The sequence below is a fragment of the Mercurialis annua genome, linkage group LG1-X, assembly GCF_937616625.2.
Source record: "Mercurialis annua linkage group LG1-X, ddMerAnnu1.2, whole genome shotgun sequence".
Lineage (NCBI taxonomy): Eukaryota > Viridiplantae > Streptophyta > Magnoliopsida > Malpighiales > Euphorbiaceae > Mercurialis > Mercurialis annua.
In genome coordinates, this window is record NC_065570.1 from 60,163,148 (window position 1) to 60,185,396 (window position 22,249).

The 22,249-nt window shown below is 35.6% G+C and overlaps 1 protein-coding gene across 4 annotated transcripts; it reads right to left on the reverse strand.

Moving 5' to 3' along the window:
* Nucleotides 1–2,709: 2,709 nt before the first annotated feature.
* Nucleotides 2,710–11,392, reverse strand: LOC126688071 (uncharacterized). 4 transcript variants are annotated; one of them, XM_050382648.2, is made up of 12 exons: nucleotides 11,191–11,392; nucleotides 10,574–10,721; nucleotides 9,969–10,086; nucleotides 9,334–9,430; nucleotides 8,936–9,042; nucleotides 8,176–8,298; nucleotides 7,847–8,000; nucleotides 7,331–7,391; nucleotides 6,896–7,251; nucleotides 5,050–6,604; nucleotides 4,242–4,651; nucleotides 2,710–3,078 (listed from the first exon to the last, which is right to left on the reverse strand). In XM_050382648.2, exons 2-11 carry the CDS (start codon nucleotides 10,699–10,701, stop codon nucleotides 4,405–4,407), a joined length of 2,946 nt encoding a protein of 981 aa, XP_050238605.1. In that variant the 5' UTR covers nucleotides 10,702–10,721; nucleotides 11,191–11,392; the 3' UTR covers nucleotides 2,710–3,078; nucleotides 4,242–4,404. The 4 variants fall into 4 exon arrangements, with proteins under 4 accessions (XP_050238605.1, XP_050238612.1, XP_050238627.1 ...); XM_050382655.2 differs by having other exon boundaries at nucleotides 10,574–10,724; XM_050382670.1 differs by lacking the exon at nucleotides 11,191–11,392 and having other exon boundaries at nucleotides 9,969–10,081; nucleotides 10,574–10,679.
* Nucleotides 11,393–22,249: the final 10,857 nt, after the last annotated feature.

The following is a 22,249-nucleotide window of genomic DNA, read 5'->3' on the forward strand; positions in this document are numbered from 1 at the left end:
TAAACGCATCACCTTGAAACTTGAGAATCGTGTTTTAAGCAGTGTTTTAAAAACCGGATCGGACCGGCCGGTTCGACCGGTTGAACCGGGAACCGGGGGTCTGGCCGGTTCATTTCAGTTCAAAAACCGGATATCCGGTTAGACCTCTTTAAACCGCAAAAAACCGGATAATCGGACATTTATAAAATCGGTTGAACCGGAAAAACCGGCCGGTTATTTTCTTTCTTCATATTCGCTGCAGATTTATATAAACTGATTTACAGAGGTCTCAAAACCATTTCAACAATAACCCATCTTTTAAAATTTTATACTAACTTATTATTCAATTGTGTCAAAAAACAACACCAGACCCTAATATATTTATACATAAAGGCAAAAGGGCTCAAAAACTACCCACCTTTCATTTTTTTTTCAATAGCACCCTGACCTTGTAATTTTTTCAATAGCACCCTATTTCGTATTTTTGGATTTCAATAGCACCCCGACCTTGTAATTTTGTCAATAGCACCCTATTTCGTATTTTTCGATTTCAATAGCACCCTAAATCATCAAATTAAACTCATTTATCGAGGACTTATTTGAATTTTTTTTAAGTTAAAAGGACTTGTTTAAATGTGTTCAAGTAGAAAAAAGTATAATTTCACCTTTAAATTTAGTTCTTTTGAAAATTTTCATCCTTATAGTAATCAAATCATCTAATTTTCTCAATTAGGGTGCTATTGAAATTGAAAAATACGAAATAGGGTGCTATTGACAAAATTACAAGGTGAGGGTGTTATTGAAAAAAAATTGAAAGCTCGGTAGTTTTTGAGCCCTTTTGCCATACATAAAAGAGAAGTATGAGTTAAGAATATAAAGAAAAAGAATAAAACATACTAGAGAGAGTAAAGATTAGTCATCTTTTGTTTTATGTATAATCGTTGATTGCATAGAAAAACAAATAAAATTAAAAAAGGTGAAGAAGAAGAAGAAAGCAGGAGACAGAAGAAGAAGAAGAAGGAAAAAAATGAAAAATGAAAGAAAAATTATGAATGGAGTTGAGTTGATTTGACATAGAAATAATACAAAATAGGAAGAGAAGTAATAGAATAGGAAGTACAATGTACTAATAGAAAATAATTTTAAATTTTAAATAGAGAAAGAAAAATTGGTGGGGCCTTGGATATTAAATGAAAATATATAAATAATCAATTTAGTTCACTCTTCCCTATTTTTGGCAGGTATGTCAGGTTGAAAAATATGTCTTGAATAAGGCAACCACGGAAAATAAATACACTGCTGATTTATATTAAACGGTTCAACCGGGAATATAACCGGTTGAACCGGTTGAACCGTAAACCGGTGACTTTACCGGTTCTGTTACCGGTTCGGTTTTTAAAACACTGGTTTTAAGGATTGAATAGGGCCGGTGAGTTAAAATTCAGTCGAATTAATCGATATATTTTAATTAATTCGATTAAAACTATTCAATTAATTCAGTTACTTTAGTTGGTTCAGTTTGATTAATAAGAAAAGAATTGATTCAATAATGATTAACAAAATTACAGTATAAATTTAATTAACCAAATCAGCCCAATGTTTTCTATTAATAACTATTCTTTATGTTTTTATATTTTTATCAATTTAATAAAATTAACCAAGTAATTTGGTCTATTCAATTTTATATGCCAATGTGGGCCTAGCCTGAATGGTTAAGGCGTCTCTAAGTGCATCGAGAGGTTGTGGGTTCGAACCACGCCTCGGTAACTAACAACTAACATGAGACTCTAAAGAGTCGATTTCCACCTTTGATAAAAAAAAAAAAAAAAAAAAATTTATATTTTTTTAAATTCAGTTAATTCAATTTCTATTAATTAGGTCCGTTCAATTAAAAATACAAAGTAATTTGATTTCTATCATTTGCTCACCCCTTGGTTGTATCCAGCGATAGATCACGGGAATTCAGTTGGTTGCTTCTTTATCAGGAACCTTAGGAAAATAAATGAATATGCCAATTCGTTTATTTTTATAGGCGTGCTGTTGCCCTTTTGCTGTTTTTTGTGCACCACTCTATTTAATCTTTCCGCGAGTGAGATAAAAGAGTTGGACGCAACCTCTTTGCAGAAACGCCATAAACTTGTACATTCAACCAAAATCATCCTTAGCAATAGAAATTACATACGAAATTTCCTCAGCTTAAAAGTGTTCGCAGAATGCTCAGGCAAACAATATTACCATCTTGGAACCTTATACATAACCAGCAGGATTCGGAATAGTTGAACTTCTCGATCCTGGATTGGCAACATTCTGATGGTTTCACCATCAAATTTTATAATTAAGATTTTAAATATAAGCCAACTTTTCAAACACATCTCACGAAAATCTTGAAAATGAGAGCCAATGAAAGACAGAATAAGTCAATCATGTGCTTCGAAAGAGAGATATTTCTTAAAGTTGAAATCAGCCAGAGTGCTTTTTGTCACAAAACCAGACTACGGCACGAGTTCAATTGAAATCCTCCGAATCATAAGCATCCATCAAAATATTACATCTTCATCATCCTTACCAGCCACAAAAGGATAGTACAAATTACATATAACTTAAGCAAATAGGAGCAAAGAGCTTTAAAGATAATGGCACAGGTTAAGACTAAAAAGTTTCTGATTATACCTAGTTTCCATTTGCTCTCATAAACATAAATCGAATAGAAAGCATGAGTTTGGCTTATAATTGAACAAATACTATTTAATTCATTAGTGCCATTGGTAAACCTTTTCACTGTTTTCTGCTGAAATTTCTCCCTTCTACATGTGTATGCTAGCAGAAAAAATCAAATCAAACTTTACACGCAATCATACAAAATTTCACGTATATGGCGCAGTTTCCCTCTATATAGATGTATATTTACATATAAATGCAGCAAAAAGAGGCTCATTTTATTATGAATTAAGGAACAAAGATCAGGACCTGACATCATTCAAGCAGTGAATGGAATTGCATTCAGAATCCATCTTTCCCTCTGTCACGCCATTTCACTCGACATGCTAATTTATAATGTTTAGCCAAGGCCTTGAACATAGACAGCAGTCACAGTAGTACCTACATTTAAACCACGAAATATTATAACTTTGTTATGACGGAAGCTCAATAAAGCTTTTGTAATGCTGGAAAATAACAAATGCAATAATCAAACATAAAATAAACAATCTCAGTCTCAATGAGTTGGAGAGTAAGAGAGGAATAAAAGATATTATGAATACAAAAAATAGTTTCACAACTGTGTGGAATAAAAAGGAAACCAAAGGCGCAAAGGCATACTGATTGAAAAAAGCACATAAAACAGCTTTAGATATGAAAGCATTGTTTCAGATTTTTTTTTATATTTAACTGACACGGCAAATGAAGCCCTTCGAGGCTGTTTTACGAAAACCAGAAGGTGGTAGTGGAGCAATGCTCCAACATCATCAAAACACAGTTCAGAAGCTTTCTCATGTCCTTTACTGGCTTCCCAGCTGCCTGGACTCTTGTCGTTTGATTGATAATTCCAAAAGTAAAAGCATTCAGTTGAATTGAATTTCTATTTAGTTGAATCTCATCTTTGGATATCATATTATTTGATAAAAAAAAATATCAAAAGTGTTATGGTTTTGCACGAATTTGACTCAGCACGTGATTTATTCCAAACTAGGCATTAGAAAATAATTTTGTCTTTGCAATTGTATGCAATCTGCAGCAGATAACTTTTCTTCTGCAAGTGAACTGATATGAGCTCAAAAAACATAGCCAAGCAATCCACATTCATAATTGAATATAACAGAACCACGAATATGAATGCCAAAAAACAGATTTTCACGTTTCACCTATAAGACGTTGCTTCCAAAGACTAACGTTCTAATAGCAATAAGCCAATGACAAAACTTCAGCAAAGAAAAAAACCAGTTGCCAAAGTAACAAAATGCCCAGAAAGAAGGAAAATAGATTCTTCTGTCTACATTAGCTTCACAAATAACATATAGCTTCAAGTGTATACAGAAAAAAAAACTACTTCATCCTTGTCTGAGGAACACGTCAATAAGCCAACCCAAAGAAAATTCAAGGTTCACCAGTTCTGATCTCATTTTGGAGAACATGTGAGTCGAGCGCTCTCTTTCTTATGGGTTCTTAAAAGCAATGGCATTTATCCAAAAGAACTCAAGGCGGTTCATATGAATTAACTATTGAACTTGTAAATCACTTCAGCAAAAGAAGAAAAAGAAACTAACCTTAGATATAAGCCTGAGCCTATGCATAGAAACAATCTCAAAGATGCAACAAGTGAACCAAGCAAATCTCACAAGGAAGATTAATGTTTCAATACTTCATTTGTTGTGTATGAACAAATTCTTCTATCTACCTCAGCCAAGTAAAAGTAATGCCAAAAGACCTCTATTTGATTGCAGCAGAAGCTGAGGCTGCCGCGGCCTCTGCAATTAAGGAAATTGGTTGCCGAGCCTGTAAGCAAGCACCTATATCAAATGGGTGTAATTCTGCACCGTCAAAAATAAGGTTTACACCAGGAAGAGTCACTTCTTTACTGTCAGCTTCATCATGATCATCTTTTGTAGTGTTCACCATTGGCGTTTCTTCAATAGGCCTTGTGGCAGCCTCATACACTGGAGTTAAGGCATATGATCTGCACCATATTGATATTTTAGTGACATAGGTTCTCTGAAGCATATATTCTCAAAACATAAACAAATAAATATGCCAAAACAACAGAAAAGAAAAATATGCAGATTAGTCCTCATAAATAGTAATTAAATAACACTATCATCCATATATATGATTTAAAAAACACCTAGTAATATTTCAATCATTTTTCACACAATCAAAACAGTATCCCTGAGGGCAAAGTGGTAGAAATTGAAGCTTATTATTAACTAACTACTATGCGACCCTTTTTTGGCCCCAATATGCACTATGTTTAGATTATGCAAATTTACTGTCACAAGATAGTTGATTGCAAATTATCTGTTAGTAAGATGAGAAGATTTAAGCATACTAAATTGATATATATATAGAGATAGAGACCTTAGAATGCTTCCATCAAAACTCAAAACTTCAGTCCGGCAACGCTGTCGGTTAGTAAGTTTCAGTCTCTGATGCTCACTCAAGGCTCCTAAGATGGGAGAAGATGGATCCAAAAGGGGATTCCATCTTCCACTGGCATAGTTCATAAGATGTCGAGATGGGTCCTTTGATTGCTCTTTCTGATAAAGAAGTTTGGCAGCAGGACCTGTTGAATGATACTCTGCACAAACATCGCGCAACTTTTTCCGTATGCCTTGCATTGTCTCATGATGTCCATCAAAAGATTCAAACTGAAGAAACTGTGACGACACAACTCTTTTACATATATTATTGCATAACTTTGGGCTAAAAAGGGGCATCCCAAATTCAACACTTAATGGTACCCACTCATATTTCTCTTCATCAGGCGCAAAGTGGTCTGATTCTTTCTCATTAAAAAGTTTTAACATGCGAACATAACCAATTGTTGACAATCCCAGTTTCTTTGTCATCTGAGTTAATACATAGTTAAGTTTTAAACTTTCTTCCTCCGAAAGAACCTGTTCATTCTCTAGGCGAGCAATTGAACCATCATAGTTGTTAAGAGGCAATGGTATATCCATCGTAATGACTCTTCCAGATTTATCAAGGTCATACCTACTGAAGGGCTGCACCAAGACAGCTGAGTATTTAAGAAGTGAATTTAGACAATGTAAAAGCACACCCCCCTTAACCAAATTTCCTTCAAACTTGCCTCCCAACCCTCCAATTGTTGAACCATCCCAAGACCATATGAGGGCTTTTTCACAACCAGCCAATGGTGCAGGAAGCAAGCGTAAGCATTGTCCTTTCATCAGAACAACTGACAAAGGCCCATTGCCAACAGTTGAGTAAAGCACTAATTTCATCCACGGTGTTAAGGAAGAATGAGAAGGGGGGCCAAAATGGATGGGACCTCTTGGTCCAGGAAGAACTGCTGAATGAGGAAGTGGAACTATAGATGCAACAATATCATAATCGCGAAGAAATAGCCTATCCAAAGTTTCTGGAGCCAGAGCAGCCAAGCTTTCGCAACGGAGAATATCAACACGATATTTCCTTCTCCTTAGAGTTTCTCTTCCAACATCAGACCCTTCAACAGGAACAAGTCTCTCATCATTCAGGGCATTCTGGTCCAACTTAGTGACCTCACTTAAGGTATTACCGTCTTCAGATAAAACAAATGTTTCATCACCAATACCTCCAGAAACAAGCTCGGCTAAATTAGTGGAATAATCAATGTCCACTTCAGCTTCATTGGCACCAGACCGTTCAGATTTATCAGTCAATGAGATTTCAGCAATCAAAGGAGTAGCCGTCTTATTACATACTTCTTCCACTTGTTCATCAATAGCAATCCCACCTGACAGCAAGCACTCCAGGACACAGCGGAGGCTAAAGGCATGATTTGCAAATTCCTGCAATTCTCCCTCAAATTTTGCTCCCTCTAATGTACCCAAATCCTTGCAAAGGTCCGCTATGCTAGCATGACCTAACTTCCCCGCCTCGTACAATGTTACAGCATGAGATTTCAAGCCTGCAAAACACAAGAAGCAACACTCGCGAATTAAATTAAACAAGATAAAGATGGACCAAATGCCTTGCTGTAAACATGAAATAAATGCCCAACAATTTATGTCCCGTATCAAAAACTACTTTAAGTTTTTCTTCCTCTAGAATATGCGTCAATTTGTTTTATCTCTAACTAAAGATAACTCCACTTGAACTTGCATTACTAATTAAAAACTGCTAACTCTGCCAGCAAGGCCAGTATGCTATTATTTTTAACTCTCTGCCAAAGAAAGGTAAAAAGGAGGTAAAAAGGTACCTGGTGAAACAGATCCCATCATAAGATAGGATGTTATAGTAGCGTCTACTATAAAAGCAACACGAGCATGGCTAGAACGTGGATCACCTTGCAGTGCCTCACCATCAGTAGACATATTTACTGAACTTATACTAGCGCGAGCAGCATCCTCATCATCACCGATAGAATTTTTAGGAGAGCCAGGTATGCTTGTATCTTGAAGAATGGATCCTGGGTCAATCAATTTCACTGCCCATCCCAGTCGACAAGCGAAGGATGCAGCAGCTTGCAGCTGAGAAAGGTGAGCCTGCAGCGTTGTTGCCAGTTCATCAACAGTGGCATTCTCACTAGAAACAACGAAAACTGCATAGAGTAACCTGAAAAATGGGTTCACAATCATAATGATATTAATTTAACAGCTAGTGAGTAGGGTATCAATGATAATAACTGCCTTACTCCTCAATAGGATCTTCATAAGACTGATCCCTATTTGAAACAAACCCTTCAAGTCTGGAAACTGAACCACAAAAAAATAAAAATTAGAGTTTGGGAATCAAAAAGGAAATTTAGAGTAAGATTAAAAGAACTTCAAATATCATGACCAATAACCATTATATGGGATTCCTATGTTTGGTTCATGTTTAAAATCAACTCAACCCAACTCAGCTTTAATTCCAAGTTAATTGGGCCTGCTATATGAATTCTTCTATATCAAACCGCATGATTTTGTGCCACATATTCAAAAAAGGTTTAAGACCTTTAAATCATCTTCAATCACTCTACTCCAAGTTAACTTAGGCATATTTCTCCATCTCTTACCTATATCTACTCTTTAAAAAGAATTGACAATTTCTTAAAGCAACTTTTCAAACACACATATGGCACACAATTTATTAGATTTGCAATGAATATTATAAACACCAAAATAAACCTAGAAAGATTAATCTCATACAAATTACACAGAGAACTTACCTTTAAAACGATCATCAGGGTAGACAGGCACGTCAAAGTAGATTAATCCTCGTTTAAATAGACCTTTAACAATGTCAGGATCAAATAGGATATACGCATTAGCCTCCTCCTTACAAATTTTATCTATTGTTGCCATTTCTTCTTCTGAGAGTTTCTGGAAATGTTGCAAGAGATAATAAAAAGTTGCCGGCAGTAGCCCCCCAAAGCTTGACCATTAAGCATTAGTATACAAACATACATATACAGATGTCCAATAATGGAGCAAGAATTGCAAATGAAATCACCGACACACGCTAAATTCATAAAAGAAAAGAATGAACGGTTCTCACCTTAAATTCTTCCAGGGTGAAGTTGACAAGACAGACTCCCCACCACGGTTCAATTGTAAAATCGACAGGCTGTGTAGGTAAAAGTTCTCTTGCAATTGACTTGTTCAGCTTCCACATAATTTTCTGAACAACGCAACATAAGCAAATCATAGGTAGAACAAAAACCCTATAATAAATCTTGTTTCAATTTAATAGAAAAATGATGATTCCAGAATACAGTAAAAAAATTAACCAGATAAGGCATCTCAAGATAATGACCTATTTATAAATTTCTTTCTTTTGCAAAACTTTTTAAATGCAAGATTCATGTAGACAAGGAAAATTACCACTTTCAAAGGGCTAAAAGTACATAAGCAACTCATAAATACAAAGATGATGAAAAGACTTATGCTGCGCAAGTAATGGGACGCATTTACAGCAAACTGCCAATTAAAATCATGAAGCTTCTTACTATGTTTCCTAAAAAGGAAAAAAGCATGCTCATATAAAAAGCCTTTTAGGAAGGGGTTAGTCTCTGCCTAGCACTACAAACACAATATACTGGAGAAAGAAAAACTTGGAGTTTGATTTTCTCTTCAAGTGTCGCAACTAAGTTAAGAGATGTTCTGTTATCCAATGTATTAAGAGTTCAAGCACAACTATTAATACAGTTGTAGTAAAACAAATAAATATTTGCATATATACATGCATGCTTGCATACAAATACAAACGCATGAATCTGTAAGGGATACCATCTGATCTAGATCATCTGATCCAGTACCTTAGATCTGCACTTGTTCATGATATCAATAAACTCATTTCTTCCTATCCCAGTAAGCCGCAAGGCATCAGCAGCACTAAAATTTGGGATGCTGTCATAAGGTTGCTCTGTAAACAGTGAAAAATATATGAGAACAAATAAGACTCGAAATGTCAAATACATGAGAATGAATAGGCTAGCATGAGTAAGAATATATTGGTCGAGGAAAGCAGTTATATTTCCAATATTCCGATCGTACTATTTTATTTGATGCAGATTTTTTTTGATGTAGCTTTGTTTCTAGTTCTGGTTGTGTAAGCAGTTGCACTAGTTTTTTTTTTTTTTTAAACAATGATTTCTCATTTTGGGTCAATCAATAATAGGCCATGTGGATTTTATGAAAGATAATATCCCATTACCATTTTTCATGACCTCAAATATCATATCACAGTAATATCTGAAAGGCGATACTCTCATCACACGGCAAACATACTCTGAGAGGTGATATGGGAACAGCTGCAAGTAAAAGAAATAATAAATATATTGCATAAATAACTTAAAGCAAAAAATGAGAAATCAAATTGCGACAACATATGAAAGCATGTTGCTTTTGAAACTGCTATGGTACATGACAAACAAATCCAAATAATCTGTGAGCAAGGACAGAGCTAGAAAAAATCTACTATGGGCCAAACCACAAATCTTTCATTTTTTGGAGGGGCCGAATCACTATTTTCTAAAATATAGGGACTCATATAGTAGTTTTTCAATAAATTTCTTTTTCCGTCCTTGTTTGTGTGATAAAATTTGGTGTAAAAAAGACAAACTTTTTACAATTAAACGAGAATATTTGACAACACTTTCCCTTTGCAAAAGAAAGGTATAGATGCTTAGAGAAACATCAACTATTCTCTGGTTAATTATCACAAAGAAGAAATACATGATCAGTTTAAGTGACTTATAACAGATAGGCTTGTAGCAACAAGAAAACCATTTAATCAGAGCAGGACATATTTGTATGGATAATTGTTTAATACTTCTAGACAACACGCACCGCCAAATTCTTTCGCAAGTAACGCATCATGTCTTCATAATATTCACCTTCTTTACATACTTTCCGAGCAAAACAGGTGTTCCATTGAAGCCTTTTCTTTATACAATGTTCAACTATCCTGCATAAGGTCACCCATCAAGCAAAGGACAAAGTGGGAAAGAAGAAACATCAATAACAAAATAAAGGGAATAAGGAAAAGTAAAAGAGGCAAAAACCAACTGAAGTGATTATAAGTATATAAAGAAAAAGTGTGGCTTGGTTAGAGACGAACTAGATTCTAGGATCATAGCTATCTGAAAGTGCAAGTTTAACTATAACAAGAATTAGTGTTCTGGAAAGATTTCTGCATATGAAGAAGAAGATATTGTCTTTTGCAACCTCCAAAATTTAGCACAATGACTTGCAGCTATGAATACAATCGTAAGCTATTATGATTTTAGCAGATGATAACAGAATAACATTTCCCTAACCCTAACCTTACTGGCATAAATAGCATAAGAAATATTACTACATCTAGCGCAAACAAGCAAAACTCCTAATCCAAAAAAAATATCCTTAGAAGAAATGCTGCTTGAAACAAGATAAGGATAAGAAGCTAATCTAACCTTCTATGCCACTCCTCTTTAGAAGTAAGAGTCGCTTGGAGCCTTTTAGGGAGATTCTCCCATGGACATTCTTCTTTAATTGCTTTGAAAATGAGCTGTTCCTCAATTGTCACTGGATTCCGTTGCATCTTGCCACGCTGTACTGAATCTGCTACCAGTAAGTAAAACAATCACATCATCATCATAATAGTAATAATCATAATGCCAGTCAGTAATTCACCAAGTGAAGTAAATTAGCTACCTAAATAAGAGCTACAATACACATGCCAGTGACAAAACTAGGAGAGTTATATCTAAAAGCACTGTAAAAACTGACAGGTAAAGCTACACAAATCACATTTGCAGAGTAACATTGAAAATGAGCTGATTATAGTCTAAAACAAGCTAAAGTTATCTCGAATTGTATAAACAGAGTTGAAACAGAGGTAAACGCTTGTAAGCTTCTAGTGCACGCATATATCAAATTGACAATGACAAGCATAGAATGCCAAATTGATCAGTGATTTTAGCCCATATAAACAATAATTATTCGGAAATGAAGAATTGTAGGTGGATCCATTGACTGGAACAAATGAAAACAAATTAAGAGAAAAACAAGGGAAAGAGCAGAGAGATACCTGATTGTATTAGTGATTAGCAGCAGATCGATTTAGGGTTTGGAGCGGGAACAAGATCTGGGAAAATGAGACTTGGCAAATATTTTGAATCGAATATAAACCTGCCTGCCTGCAAGCTTGCCTGGCTGTATTGTTATTATTGTTATGGTCTTGTTTGCCTGTGATTAGCGTCATTAACCCATTTCCACTTAGTTTTTCTACTGGTTTGTCTTAATAAAATAAAATATAGGGTTAATCTCAATAAAATACCAAACGTTTGCGAGTTTTGTCAGTTATAGCCAAACCTTTTAAAATTGTCTAGTTTAGCCATTTTTGGATATTTAGAACCTTTTTTAGCCATTCGCGAAAAAAGTCAAAAAAAATATCATTTGTTAATGGGCTAAACTAGCTGATTTTGATTGATTATGCTAAAAAATGTATCAAATATTCCATATCAATCAAAAGCGGCTAGTTTAGCCCATTCACGAATGATAAAAATTTCGATTTTTTTCGCAAATGGTTAAAAAAAGGTTCTAAATATCCCAAAATTGGCTAAACTAGACAATTTTGAAAGGTTTGGTTATAACTGACAAAATTCTCAAACGTTTGGTATTTTATTGGAATTAACCCTAAAATATAAATCAATTAGGAAGTTGTTTTTCTTAGGTTAATGTCTCAAAAAAAAAGTGGACTACTATTTACCGCTCTAAATTACTGCACACCGTCCAATTTTTTACCATAATACCCCTAAGCCATTTTCATTTTTTTTTTTTTAAAAAAAAACAATCCTCTCAGTTCAACTAAAAACCCGACGAATATCTGAACGAATTTACAATAAAAATGTCGGAATCGACCAGAGATAGAGGACGGAAACCTCCGGTAAGTGATCGGTTTTCGTTTTTTACGGTTTTTATTTTTTTTAATTTTTTTTAATTTTTTTTATTTTTTTTAATGGGCCATCACCATCTTATGGCCAAAATAGGGCGATAGCCCTATGCAATTTCGTCCCTCCTGAGGGACGATAAACGTCTCTGAGAGACAATATTATTTATTTTTTTAAAAAAATTAATTACATAAATAATTAAATTAAGTTAATTAAATATCCTTTTAATTAATTAAATTTTATTAGTTATAGGTTAATTCAAATAAATTAAATTTTAGTAGTGCTATTTTAGGTTTTAGGATATAATCCTTTAGTTAATTAAATTTTATTATTTAGGGTTTTCAATTAGTGTTTAGGGTTTAGTTAATTTAATTGTATGGGCTAATTAAATTTAAATATTCTTATTTTAGGGTTTATGAATATAATTCTTTAACTAGATGAATTTTATTATTCATGTAGTAAATTTAATTTTATTTGCTTAATTTTAATAGTGTAATTTAATTAATATATATTTAATTAATAATTGCAAAAAAGGACCTGGTATGGGTGGCATGGGAAAGACTGTGTTAGATGACTTGGATATGGAGGAGTCGAGAGCGCGACATGTCTGAAAGCGTGCTGTGAGCGCCTCAGTCCGACGACAACGAACGCGGACTCGTGCTGTTGCAAAGGGCTAGTGGGACGTTATGGGATGATCTGATTCATGATGATCAGATAAGGATGATTGAATAGAGGATGCTGATTTTCCGAGTTCTGAGGACGAGAGTTTAGAACCATACGTCATTACTCGACGGAGAAAGAGGAAAGATGGACGGTTTGTTGGTGAATCGTCATCAGGTAAATAAAATTCAATTATGTATTAATTTAACAATAATGATACAATAGTATATTTATGTTAATTATTGTAATAGTAATTTTAGTGACGTGACGATCTGTAGCTCCCCTCAGTCTCATCCTTTATAATTGTATATGCAATTAAGAAGTTCTTATTGGAAGGAGTCATGCCAATAATCTCAAAGAAAGGTATGTGGTGCTTGTTGGTCTTGTACGTGGAGTCCATATTGATCACTCAGGGATAAGTTCGGACTAACCTCACAGAGTCACGATGCGACATGAAAAGGTGGGTCAGCACATCTGTGCTCTCTTCAGCAAGCGTCCAGTGTAAATAATTGTGCGTCAGAGGCAAATGAAAAAACTGACATACCACATCTCTATCCTCAAAGCTGGATTTCCTAAAATTATCTCGGTAATTGTAAACCTGCATTCTTGTAGGGTTGTCAGATGGAAGTTTTTCTTGAACAACTGCCAAAATAGCACACGGCTTAACTTGTGCCGCACTCATATCCCGCACTATCTGTTTGGCCGCAGCACTCAATCCACTCATATGACGGTTTCCCTCCGGATACACAGCTAACGCATGGTTGTGCATACTCGAACTCCCAGGCTTCGCAAGAATAGTCCATGCGCCCTTAATCAATTTCACCACAATCCTGAAAGAGCATTTGCACGCCTTCGTCTTCGTATTCTTCCGTGAAAAAGAATTTGAATCTGTGGGCGATCCTCTGTACCTCTCACCACGACAACATCTCAGAAGTTTTACGAACCCGTTCTCGTGAGACGAAACAACCAGCTCAAACCTAATCCGTATAGCAATTTTTTTTGTCCAGATAATTGCTTCAGCATCACTTTCAAACCCGTTTTCACAAAAAAACTGTCCACTGTAATCGATACCGTCACTGTCAAAATATTATATATGAACCTACAAAACGTAAATAACTAATATCAACAATTGTAATAATTTTCAGGAAATAAAATTAAATTACCCAAGTTAAATGAAATTACAATAATAAAATAAAATTAAGCACATGAATAATAAAATTCGCTAATAAAAATACTTAAATTTAATCTAAACCCTAAACTCAAATTAAAAACACTAAAAAATAAAATTTAATTAACTAAACGATTAACGAATTTAATTTAATCGAATTAAAAATAATAAAATTTATAACTAAACGGATATCCTAAAACCTAAACTAGCACTACTAAAATTTAATTTAATTAACCTATAACTAATAAAATTTAATTAATTAAATGATATTTAATTAATTAATTAAAAAAATTAAAAAAATAATATTGTCCCTCAGGGACGAAATTGACTGAGGGATAATAATCCCTTTGGGCTATCGCCAACAAATGGCGATGGCCCACAAAGGCCTTCACCCCTGGGATGGCGATGGCATAAGGCCATCTCCATCCTAGGACAATGACCTATTAAAAAAAATTAAATTTTTTTTAAAAAACAACATAAAATAGAAATTTTACCTCGGAAAACTCGAGTACGCTAATTTCGAATGGTGGATATTCGTGAGCGTTATCCATCATTTTAATCGGGTTATTCGAATCTATTTGAAAGCATGTTTTTTGTTTGTTAAGATTTTTTTTTACTAAAAGGTAAAATGATAATTTTTTAGGGCGATGGATAGTAATTTAGGGCGGCGAATAGTAAAATCCAAAAAAAACCTCACCTTTAGCTCTTTTTCAATTTTTCTTTCGCGTTGTAAAATTGTCAATTGTATTTAAATTTACATCTTTTACTTTTAATTGCACCCTCAAACATCAAATTGACCTTTTTTTTATTTGAAAAAACTTCAAATCAATATTTCATATTTTAATATATATTATAAATAGAGTTTAATGTTATAATTAAAACAAAAAACTCTGCCGACTCCGACACCTACCGTAGACCCGCTTTCGTCCGAGAAGGAGCGGTGCTCCTCCTTGCCGGAGAAGGAGCAACTGCTCCTTCTTAGGCGAGGATGAGCAGCCTTCTTATCTGAGAAGGACTAGATTTGTTCCTTCTCATGAGAAGGAGATCTGCTCCTTCTCTGGCGAGGAGGAGCACAACTCCTTTTCGGACGGGGGCATCAGTTTCTGGTAGATAGAGGGATAAAAAAAGTATAATAAAATTCCTATTTTTTTTTTAAAAAATATTTAATATAATGTTTTTAGAAATTATAGGATTTTTTTTTGAAATAATGATTTGAAAAATATTAAGAATTATTTTAGATTTTTTAGCATGTTTTTTTTATAGAAAATGTGTTTCAAACGTGGTGTGAGAGTGGGCAAGAGTCGAGGAGGGGTGTATTTGATCCGATTTGACGAGTTTGAACCATCTTAATCTTTTGTGCCAAGTTGAGGGGGTGAATTCCTTTATTCTTTTATCATCTCAATACTAAACCAATGAGAGAGATAGTCGGCGGTTTGGTTATCAAATGTGGACCCAAAAAAGTGCACCAAAATTATGTGGGAGTGTAAATAGATGGAGCCTACTTTTGTTTGCTAGACTAGTCGGGGAGGAAGAAATAAAATACCTAATTAGATTGAAAGAAACTACCTATGAACGAGATCAGATTGAGGCTGTGCTTGACCTCACTTTCTTGTTTAAATAGGCCTATATGCTCAAGAATAAAAATAAAATCAGACACAGGAAATATATATTCTTGTTATGGTTTTATAACACTTTTTTTATTGATCTCGGGTGCAATGGATTTGTCTGGCCTCATTCTATCGGGTCTTATTTTCAACGGTCTCATAATTGCTTTGAGTTTGCTCCTTATTGTTGCGCGAATAGCTGCTACAAATCTCATGCATAATTCGGTAAGATGCATTTTTATCCTTTTCTTCTCATTTCAATGCTGTAGTAGTTTTGCATTCTTGTCATCTTTATAAATTAAAAAAATGCTCATGAAAAGTGTCCATACAAATAAATGGAAGCAGGCAATGTCTTTGTATTCAATTCGAAACCAAGTTTAACTTTATATTTCATTTTGATACTAAAAGTTTAAATTTTAATTCATGCTAAAGTTTTTTCAATTTTCTCATTAAAATTAATCTATGTGGCATTGATGACAAATATGTAAGACACGGCATTTAAATAATAATTGATAAAACAACATTATATTTAAAGGATATACTCCTCCTCTCAAAGGTGAGCAAATTGTTTGATAACCAAATTAATAGATCTATGTTTATTAATTCGGTTACAAAATTTCGATTAATTCAATAGTTTGATTGGTTTGATGAATAATTTTTTCTAAATTTTGTTATTATTAAAAAATTTAATAATTCGATTAGCTGAATTAATCAAATATTTTTTACTTTTTATTTTTAATAATATTCTTTATATTTTTATTGGTCAAACCAAATCAACTAAATTAACCAACTAATTTTTCTGTTTAATTTCATATTTTTAAAATTCTGGTTAATTTTTTTTATGTTAATTTGATTGAAATAAAAATACAAATACAAATACAAATTTTATTAGACCGAAAAATGATGAGATAATTAATTTTATTGAAATAAAAATACAATTTAAAAACAAATATAAATTATAATTATGAAAGTAAAACACATGATAAAGATTTGGCATCACTCAAACTCTTAATTAGTTTGTGGTTTGCAGCCCTGGTGGTTAAGGTGGGACATAACGCTATCAACCATTACCATCGCAGTTGAGAGAACATCTGAAGAAACCTAAGAAGGCTGATTATATTTCTGTAAAATATAATTACAAAAAGAATAAGACATGAGTCTTAAATAGAGAAAATACAACGGTAATGAATAAAAGAGAACATTAAGGCTATAAACTAGTTATTTCCTAAACAACTAAACTAGGAAAGAAAATAATGATATTACATAATAACCATATTAGGAAGATACATCAGATATTAGAATAATTCCAATACTCCCCCTTCAAGTGGAGTGTAGATTAATGACACTCAACTTGGATAGAAGTGACTTGAACAGATTCGGACCAAGAGGCTTGGTAAAGAGGTCAGCAGGCTGCTCCTTGGATCCAACATGGGAAGTTCGGATGTGGCCTTGTTGAACTTTTTCCCGGACAACATGGCAATCAATTTCGATATGTTTAGTACGTTCATGAAAAACGGGGTTGGAAGCTATGTGTATCGCAGATTTGTTGTCACAAAACAAGGTGGCAGCTTCTGAATGTGGAACTTGAAGATCGTTGAGGAGGGTACGTAGCCAAGTGAGTTCACAACAAGTAGATGCCATGGAGCGATACTCAGCTTCTGCACTAGAGCGTGAGACTGTGTCTTGCTTCTTTGTTTTCCATAAGACGGGAGCCCCTCCAAGGAAAACAATATAACCAGTGGTAGATCTCCGTGTGTCTCGACATCGTGCCCAATCTGCATCACAATAGGCAGTTAAGTGGAGGCGACCAGTTGCAGGCAAGAAAATACCTTGTCCCGGAGACCCTTTGATGTATCGAAGAACTTGGTGAGCAGCGTCTAGGTGGGGCTGACGTGGGGCAGCCATGAATTGACTAAGGATGTGCACAGCATATACGAGATCCGGACGTGTGATGGTGAGGTAAATAAGGCGACCCACCAATCGACGGTAAATGGAAGGATCGAGAAGAGCCTCTCCATCGGCGGCTCCAAGTGACAGGTTTTGCTCTAGAGGGACAGTGGCCGATTTGGCTCCAAGAAAGCCACTGTCATCGAGGATCTCAAGGGCATACTTACGTTGGCATAGGGCAATGCCGTTCTTGGATCGTGCAACTTCGAGTCCAAGAAAATATTTAAGAGGTCCCATGTCTTTTAGCTTGAATTTGGATGCAAGGAAAAGTTTGATGTCTTCAATAACCTGTAAGTTAGTACCAGTAATGATAACATCATCAACATAAATAAGTAAAGCAGTGAACGTACCTTTATGTTGTCGAACAAATAGAGAATAGTCAGCCCAAGAGTGATGAAAACCGGCTTGTGTGAGGGCACTAGTGAGTTTAACGAACCATTGGCGAGATGCTTGTTTAAGTCCGTATAAAGATTTGTGAAGTTTGCAAACCCGAGTCTCACCTTTAGCATGGAAACCTGGGGGCAGCCGCATGTAGACGTCCTCCATCAAGTCCCCATTGAGAAAGGCATTGTTGACGTCGAGTTGGTGCAAGGGCCAGCCATGGATGGCAGCCATACTAATAAGGACACGAACAGTTGTTAATTTGGCCACAGGAGCAAAAGTCTCACGATAATCGATGCCCTCAATTTGATTGTATCCTTTAGCAACAAGTCGGGCCTTGTGTCGTTCGATAGACCCGTCAGGATTGTATTTGATTTTGTACACCCATTTACAACCAATGGGATGTTTATCGGGTGGTAGCGAAACAAGACTCCATGTTTTGTTGTCCTCGAGAGCTTTAAGTTCTTTGGCCATGGCATCCCTCCATATGTGGGAACGATTAGCCTGCGTAAAAGTTCTTGGTTCCGTCTCAAGCATAATGTTAGAAACAAAATGTTTATAAGAAGGAGAAAGTTTATCGTAGGATAATACATGAGCAAGAGGAGAGGGCTTACCTGGGGCGATGTGATGAGAGGAAGACGATGTGGTCGAGGAACGAGAGGGTAGAGTAACCTCAACATGGAAGTCGTGTAGAATTTTGGACGGTTGGGTTGCACGAGAGCTGCGTCGAGGGGTGGTGGTGGGTGCCGTTAGTTGTTGATCTGTTTGTTCTGTTTGCGTAATGGTAGGGGCTGGTGGTATTGGCGGTTGTGATGTTCGTCGCTGGTATGTTTGGAATGGTTGTGTAGTAGTGGGAACCGTCGGTATTGGCAGCTGTATGGATGATTGTGGGAGTGGCAGCTGATCATCATAAATGGTTGTGGTGGGTTGAAAAGTAGGTAGAGGAAAGTCGTTGCTATGAGTCGTGTCAAAATTTTGATTTGCAAACGGAAATTCAGTTTCATGAAAAATTATATCTCGAGAGATTAAAATTTTTTTATTATCAAGATTGTAAACCTTATAACCCTTAGTACCAGGTGGGTATCCAAGAAAAACACATTCGACGGAGCGAGCATCGAATTTGCTCGGGCGTAGAGGGTGTGTAGATACAAAACAACGACAACCAAAAACACGCAAATGATGATAAAGAGGTGGTTTATGAAAAAGTATTTCAAAAGGCGTTTTGTTTTGTAAATGACGGCTAGGTAAACGGTTTATTAAATAGGTAGCAGTAAGGATGGCATCACCCCAAAAAATCTTAGGTAAGCGAGATTGAAAAAGGAGTGCACGAGCTACATTCAATAAATGGCGGTGTTTGCGCTCGGCAACACCGTTTTGTTGAGGTGTATTTATACAGCTAGTTTGATGTAAAATACCTTTAGAAGAGTAAAAATCATAACATTTAAATTCGGGACCATTATCACTACGGACAATTTTTATGCGTTTAGAAAATTGATTTTCAATGAGTTGAACAAAATGAATAATAAGAGGGCGTGCCTCCGCTTTGTTTTTCATAAGAAAAATCCAAGTAAACTTAGAGTGATCATCCACAATGGTGAGGAAATAGCGAGCTCCATTCAAACAAGGAACGTGGTAGCCTCCCCAAATATCCATGTGAATAAGATCAAAACAAGATAAACTAGTAGTAGTATGAATTGGAAAAGAATTCCGAGTTTGTTTGGCTAAAGGACAAATTAAACAAGTATTCTCAATAACACTTTTATTCTTAAAAACTGAAATTAAAGAAGCTATTTGATGAGATGGATGACCGACGCGTTGATGCCATAAAGTGTCCGATGTGGATGTGTTGCAAAGAACGGTTGGCGGTTTGGTGTGCAAGAAGAACAAGCCATCTTTCTCATACCCCGTCCCAATCGTCTTCCCCATGCGCAGGTCCTGAATGATACATAAATTTTTCAAGAAAACTGTTGCATAAAAGGTGTCGTGAAGCAGTTTACTAATAGAGATTAAATTCACAGCAAAGTCAGGAACACATAGCACATGAGTAAGATGGAGATTAGGCATAAAAGATATGGATCCTATGTGGGAAACTTTGTATGATGTACCATCTGGAAGATGCACAAAATGATCAGGTGCAATTTTATAAGAATCAAAAAAATTTGTAGTGTAAGTAATATGGTCGCTAGCACCGCTATCAAGTATCCATGAAGTACGAACTAAAGTGTTCGAGTGTGTGCTGAGATTACCTGAAAAGTGAGTAAAAGCTGAGGGATTACCGACGTGATGAGCAGCGGAGTTATATATGGATCTGTTCGGCTGCTGTTGTTGACCGGAGGAAGGAGGCTGCAGTCGATTGAGGAGAGCCATGACTTGTTGGTATTCTGTATGCGAGAGGGAAAAATTTCCAGAATCGTTTGTTCCTGTATCAGCAAGGTTGATATGGCTGCCTGAATTTCCTGCATCAACTGCCCTTTTCTTTTTCCTGCAGTAGTCAATAGTGTGGCCCTTGTTGTTGCAAAAAGAGCATGTGAGATGAGAACGACACTGCCTTGTAGAGTGGTTGGTCATGTTGCATTTGTCACATGATTTAGAAACTCCAGGAAGCAGCGCGTCCTTGCCTCGTTTAATATGAAAAGCAGAGCTGTTCAGCTCCTCTTTATCTCCGTTAATAGCAAAAGCTGAACTGTCACCTGGTGGTAGAGATTTAGAAGGGATCTTTGCTTGTTGCTCTTGACGGAGCACCATCGAGTATGCTTTGTTTGGCACAGGAAAGGGATCCAAGCCAATTATGTTGCTGCGAACTTGCTCAAAATCTGAATTAAGACCCATTAGAAATTGCATAGTCTTTTGATTTTCGATATATACCTTGATTTTGTCTGTAGTGGTGCAACGGCAGGAGAGGAAGCCGGTCAGAGCGTCTTTTTCATCCCAAAACGACTTTAGCTTGGTGAAATATGTACTGACAGAGTCGTTTTCTTGAGTGCAATCATGAATTGCCTTTTCAACATTAAAGAGAGAAACAATGTTAGATTGAGAAAACCTTTCAATTAATTCGATCCAAATACCTCGGGCATCCTTGCAATGGATGACACTCTTAGATATCTCCTTCGACATAGATCCGAGCAGCCAAGTTTTAACAAGAACGGTGCATCGTTCCCATTGAAGTTCCTCAGCTGGGTTGTCAGTTGGGCGCGGCAGAGAGCCGGTGACAAAGCCAACTTTGTTTTTGATGGTTAGAGCCATCAACATAGATTCTTGCCAAGTAGTAAAATTATCTTCCACTAATTGTTGCGAAACCAAGACAGCTCCTGGTTGATCGGAGTGGTGGAGAAATAATGGGTGATTGGAATCTTTCCATGGCTCGGCTGTGTCCGGCATGGAGAAAGTTTGAATTACTGTTGTGTTAATTTATGTATTGCTTTGATACCATGAAAAAACCTAAGAAGGCTAATTATATTTCTGTAAAATGTAATTACAAAAAGAATAAGACATGAGTCTTAAATAGAGAAAATACAATGGTAATGAATAAAAGAGAACATTAAGACTATAAACTAGTTATTTCCTAAACAACTAAACTAGGAAAGAAAATAATGATATTACATAATAACCATATTAGGAAGATACATCAGATATTAGAATAATTCCAATAACATCAGCAGCGCTCGAACAAACCTCTCCACATAAATTGAAAACTGCAGAAATTGGAATGATAATGGCCACTGCATCTCTTGTCCTAGTCTTCACACACCTTGTTTACAAGCAACACGAAAACAGAAAATCTAACAAAGTAAAATACCGTTTCTATTTGGAATGGAATTTTGCAGATACCTTTGGGTTTTTATCCTCTGTACTCACTCTTATCACTGCTTCCATAGATTGCTACTGTCTAAGCAACGGCAAACAGCAGCTAATACAGTTTTCTGTTATGCCTCTTGCCTTCTCTATGTGTATCTTCTGCTCTTGCATTTTAAAGCGACCCGTTGATTATCAGACAAAATTTGTTATGATGTGTAGGCATTTGTGTCCCATGAATTTGGAAGTGGAGTGTGGGTATCGTGAAGATGGTATACCCAGTTTGTTTGTTCAGTAGGACAGATGCATCCACAAGAAGTTTAGATCGTGTTTTGATTTCTTCTCTGTACAGTTCAATAAAATTATACGTAACATAGTGCTAAACTTAAAATAGGTGAATTACAACAAAATTCTGAATGAAAGCAAAACCCAAATTTACATTTCATATCTACTTAAATCTGTTGCGGTTCTTTAAATTCGACTCTTAATTAATTGATTGAAACTTCTGTTACTTTGATTCATCTCAATTCATTATTATCCACACACACAAGATTCGAACCATTAATTAATTGATAGTAGTGCTTGCGCATCAAAGCGGGCAGGTATGTTGCTGTTATTCGTTGAGCCAGTCGAAGATGAAGCAAC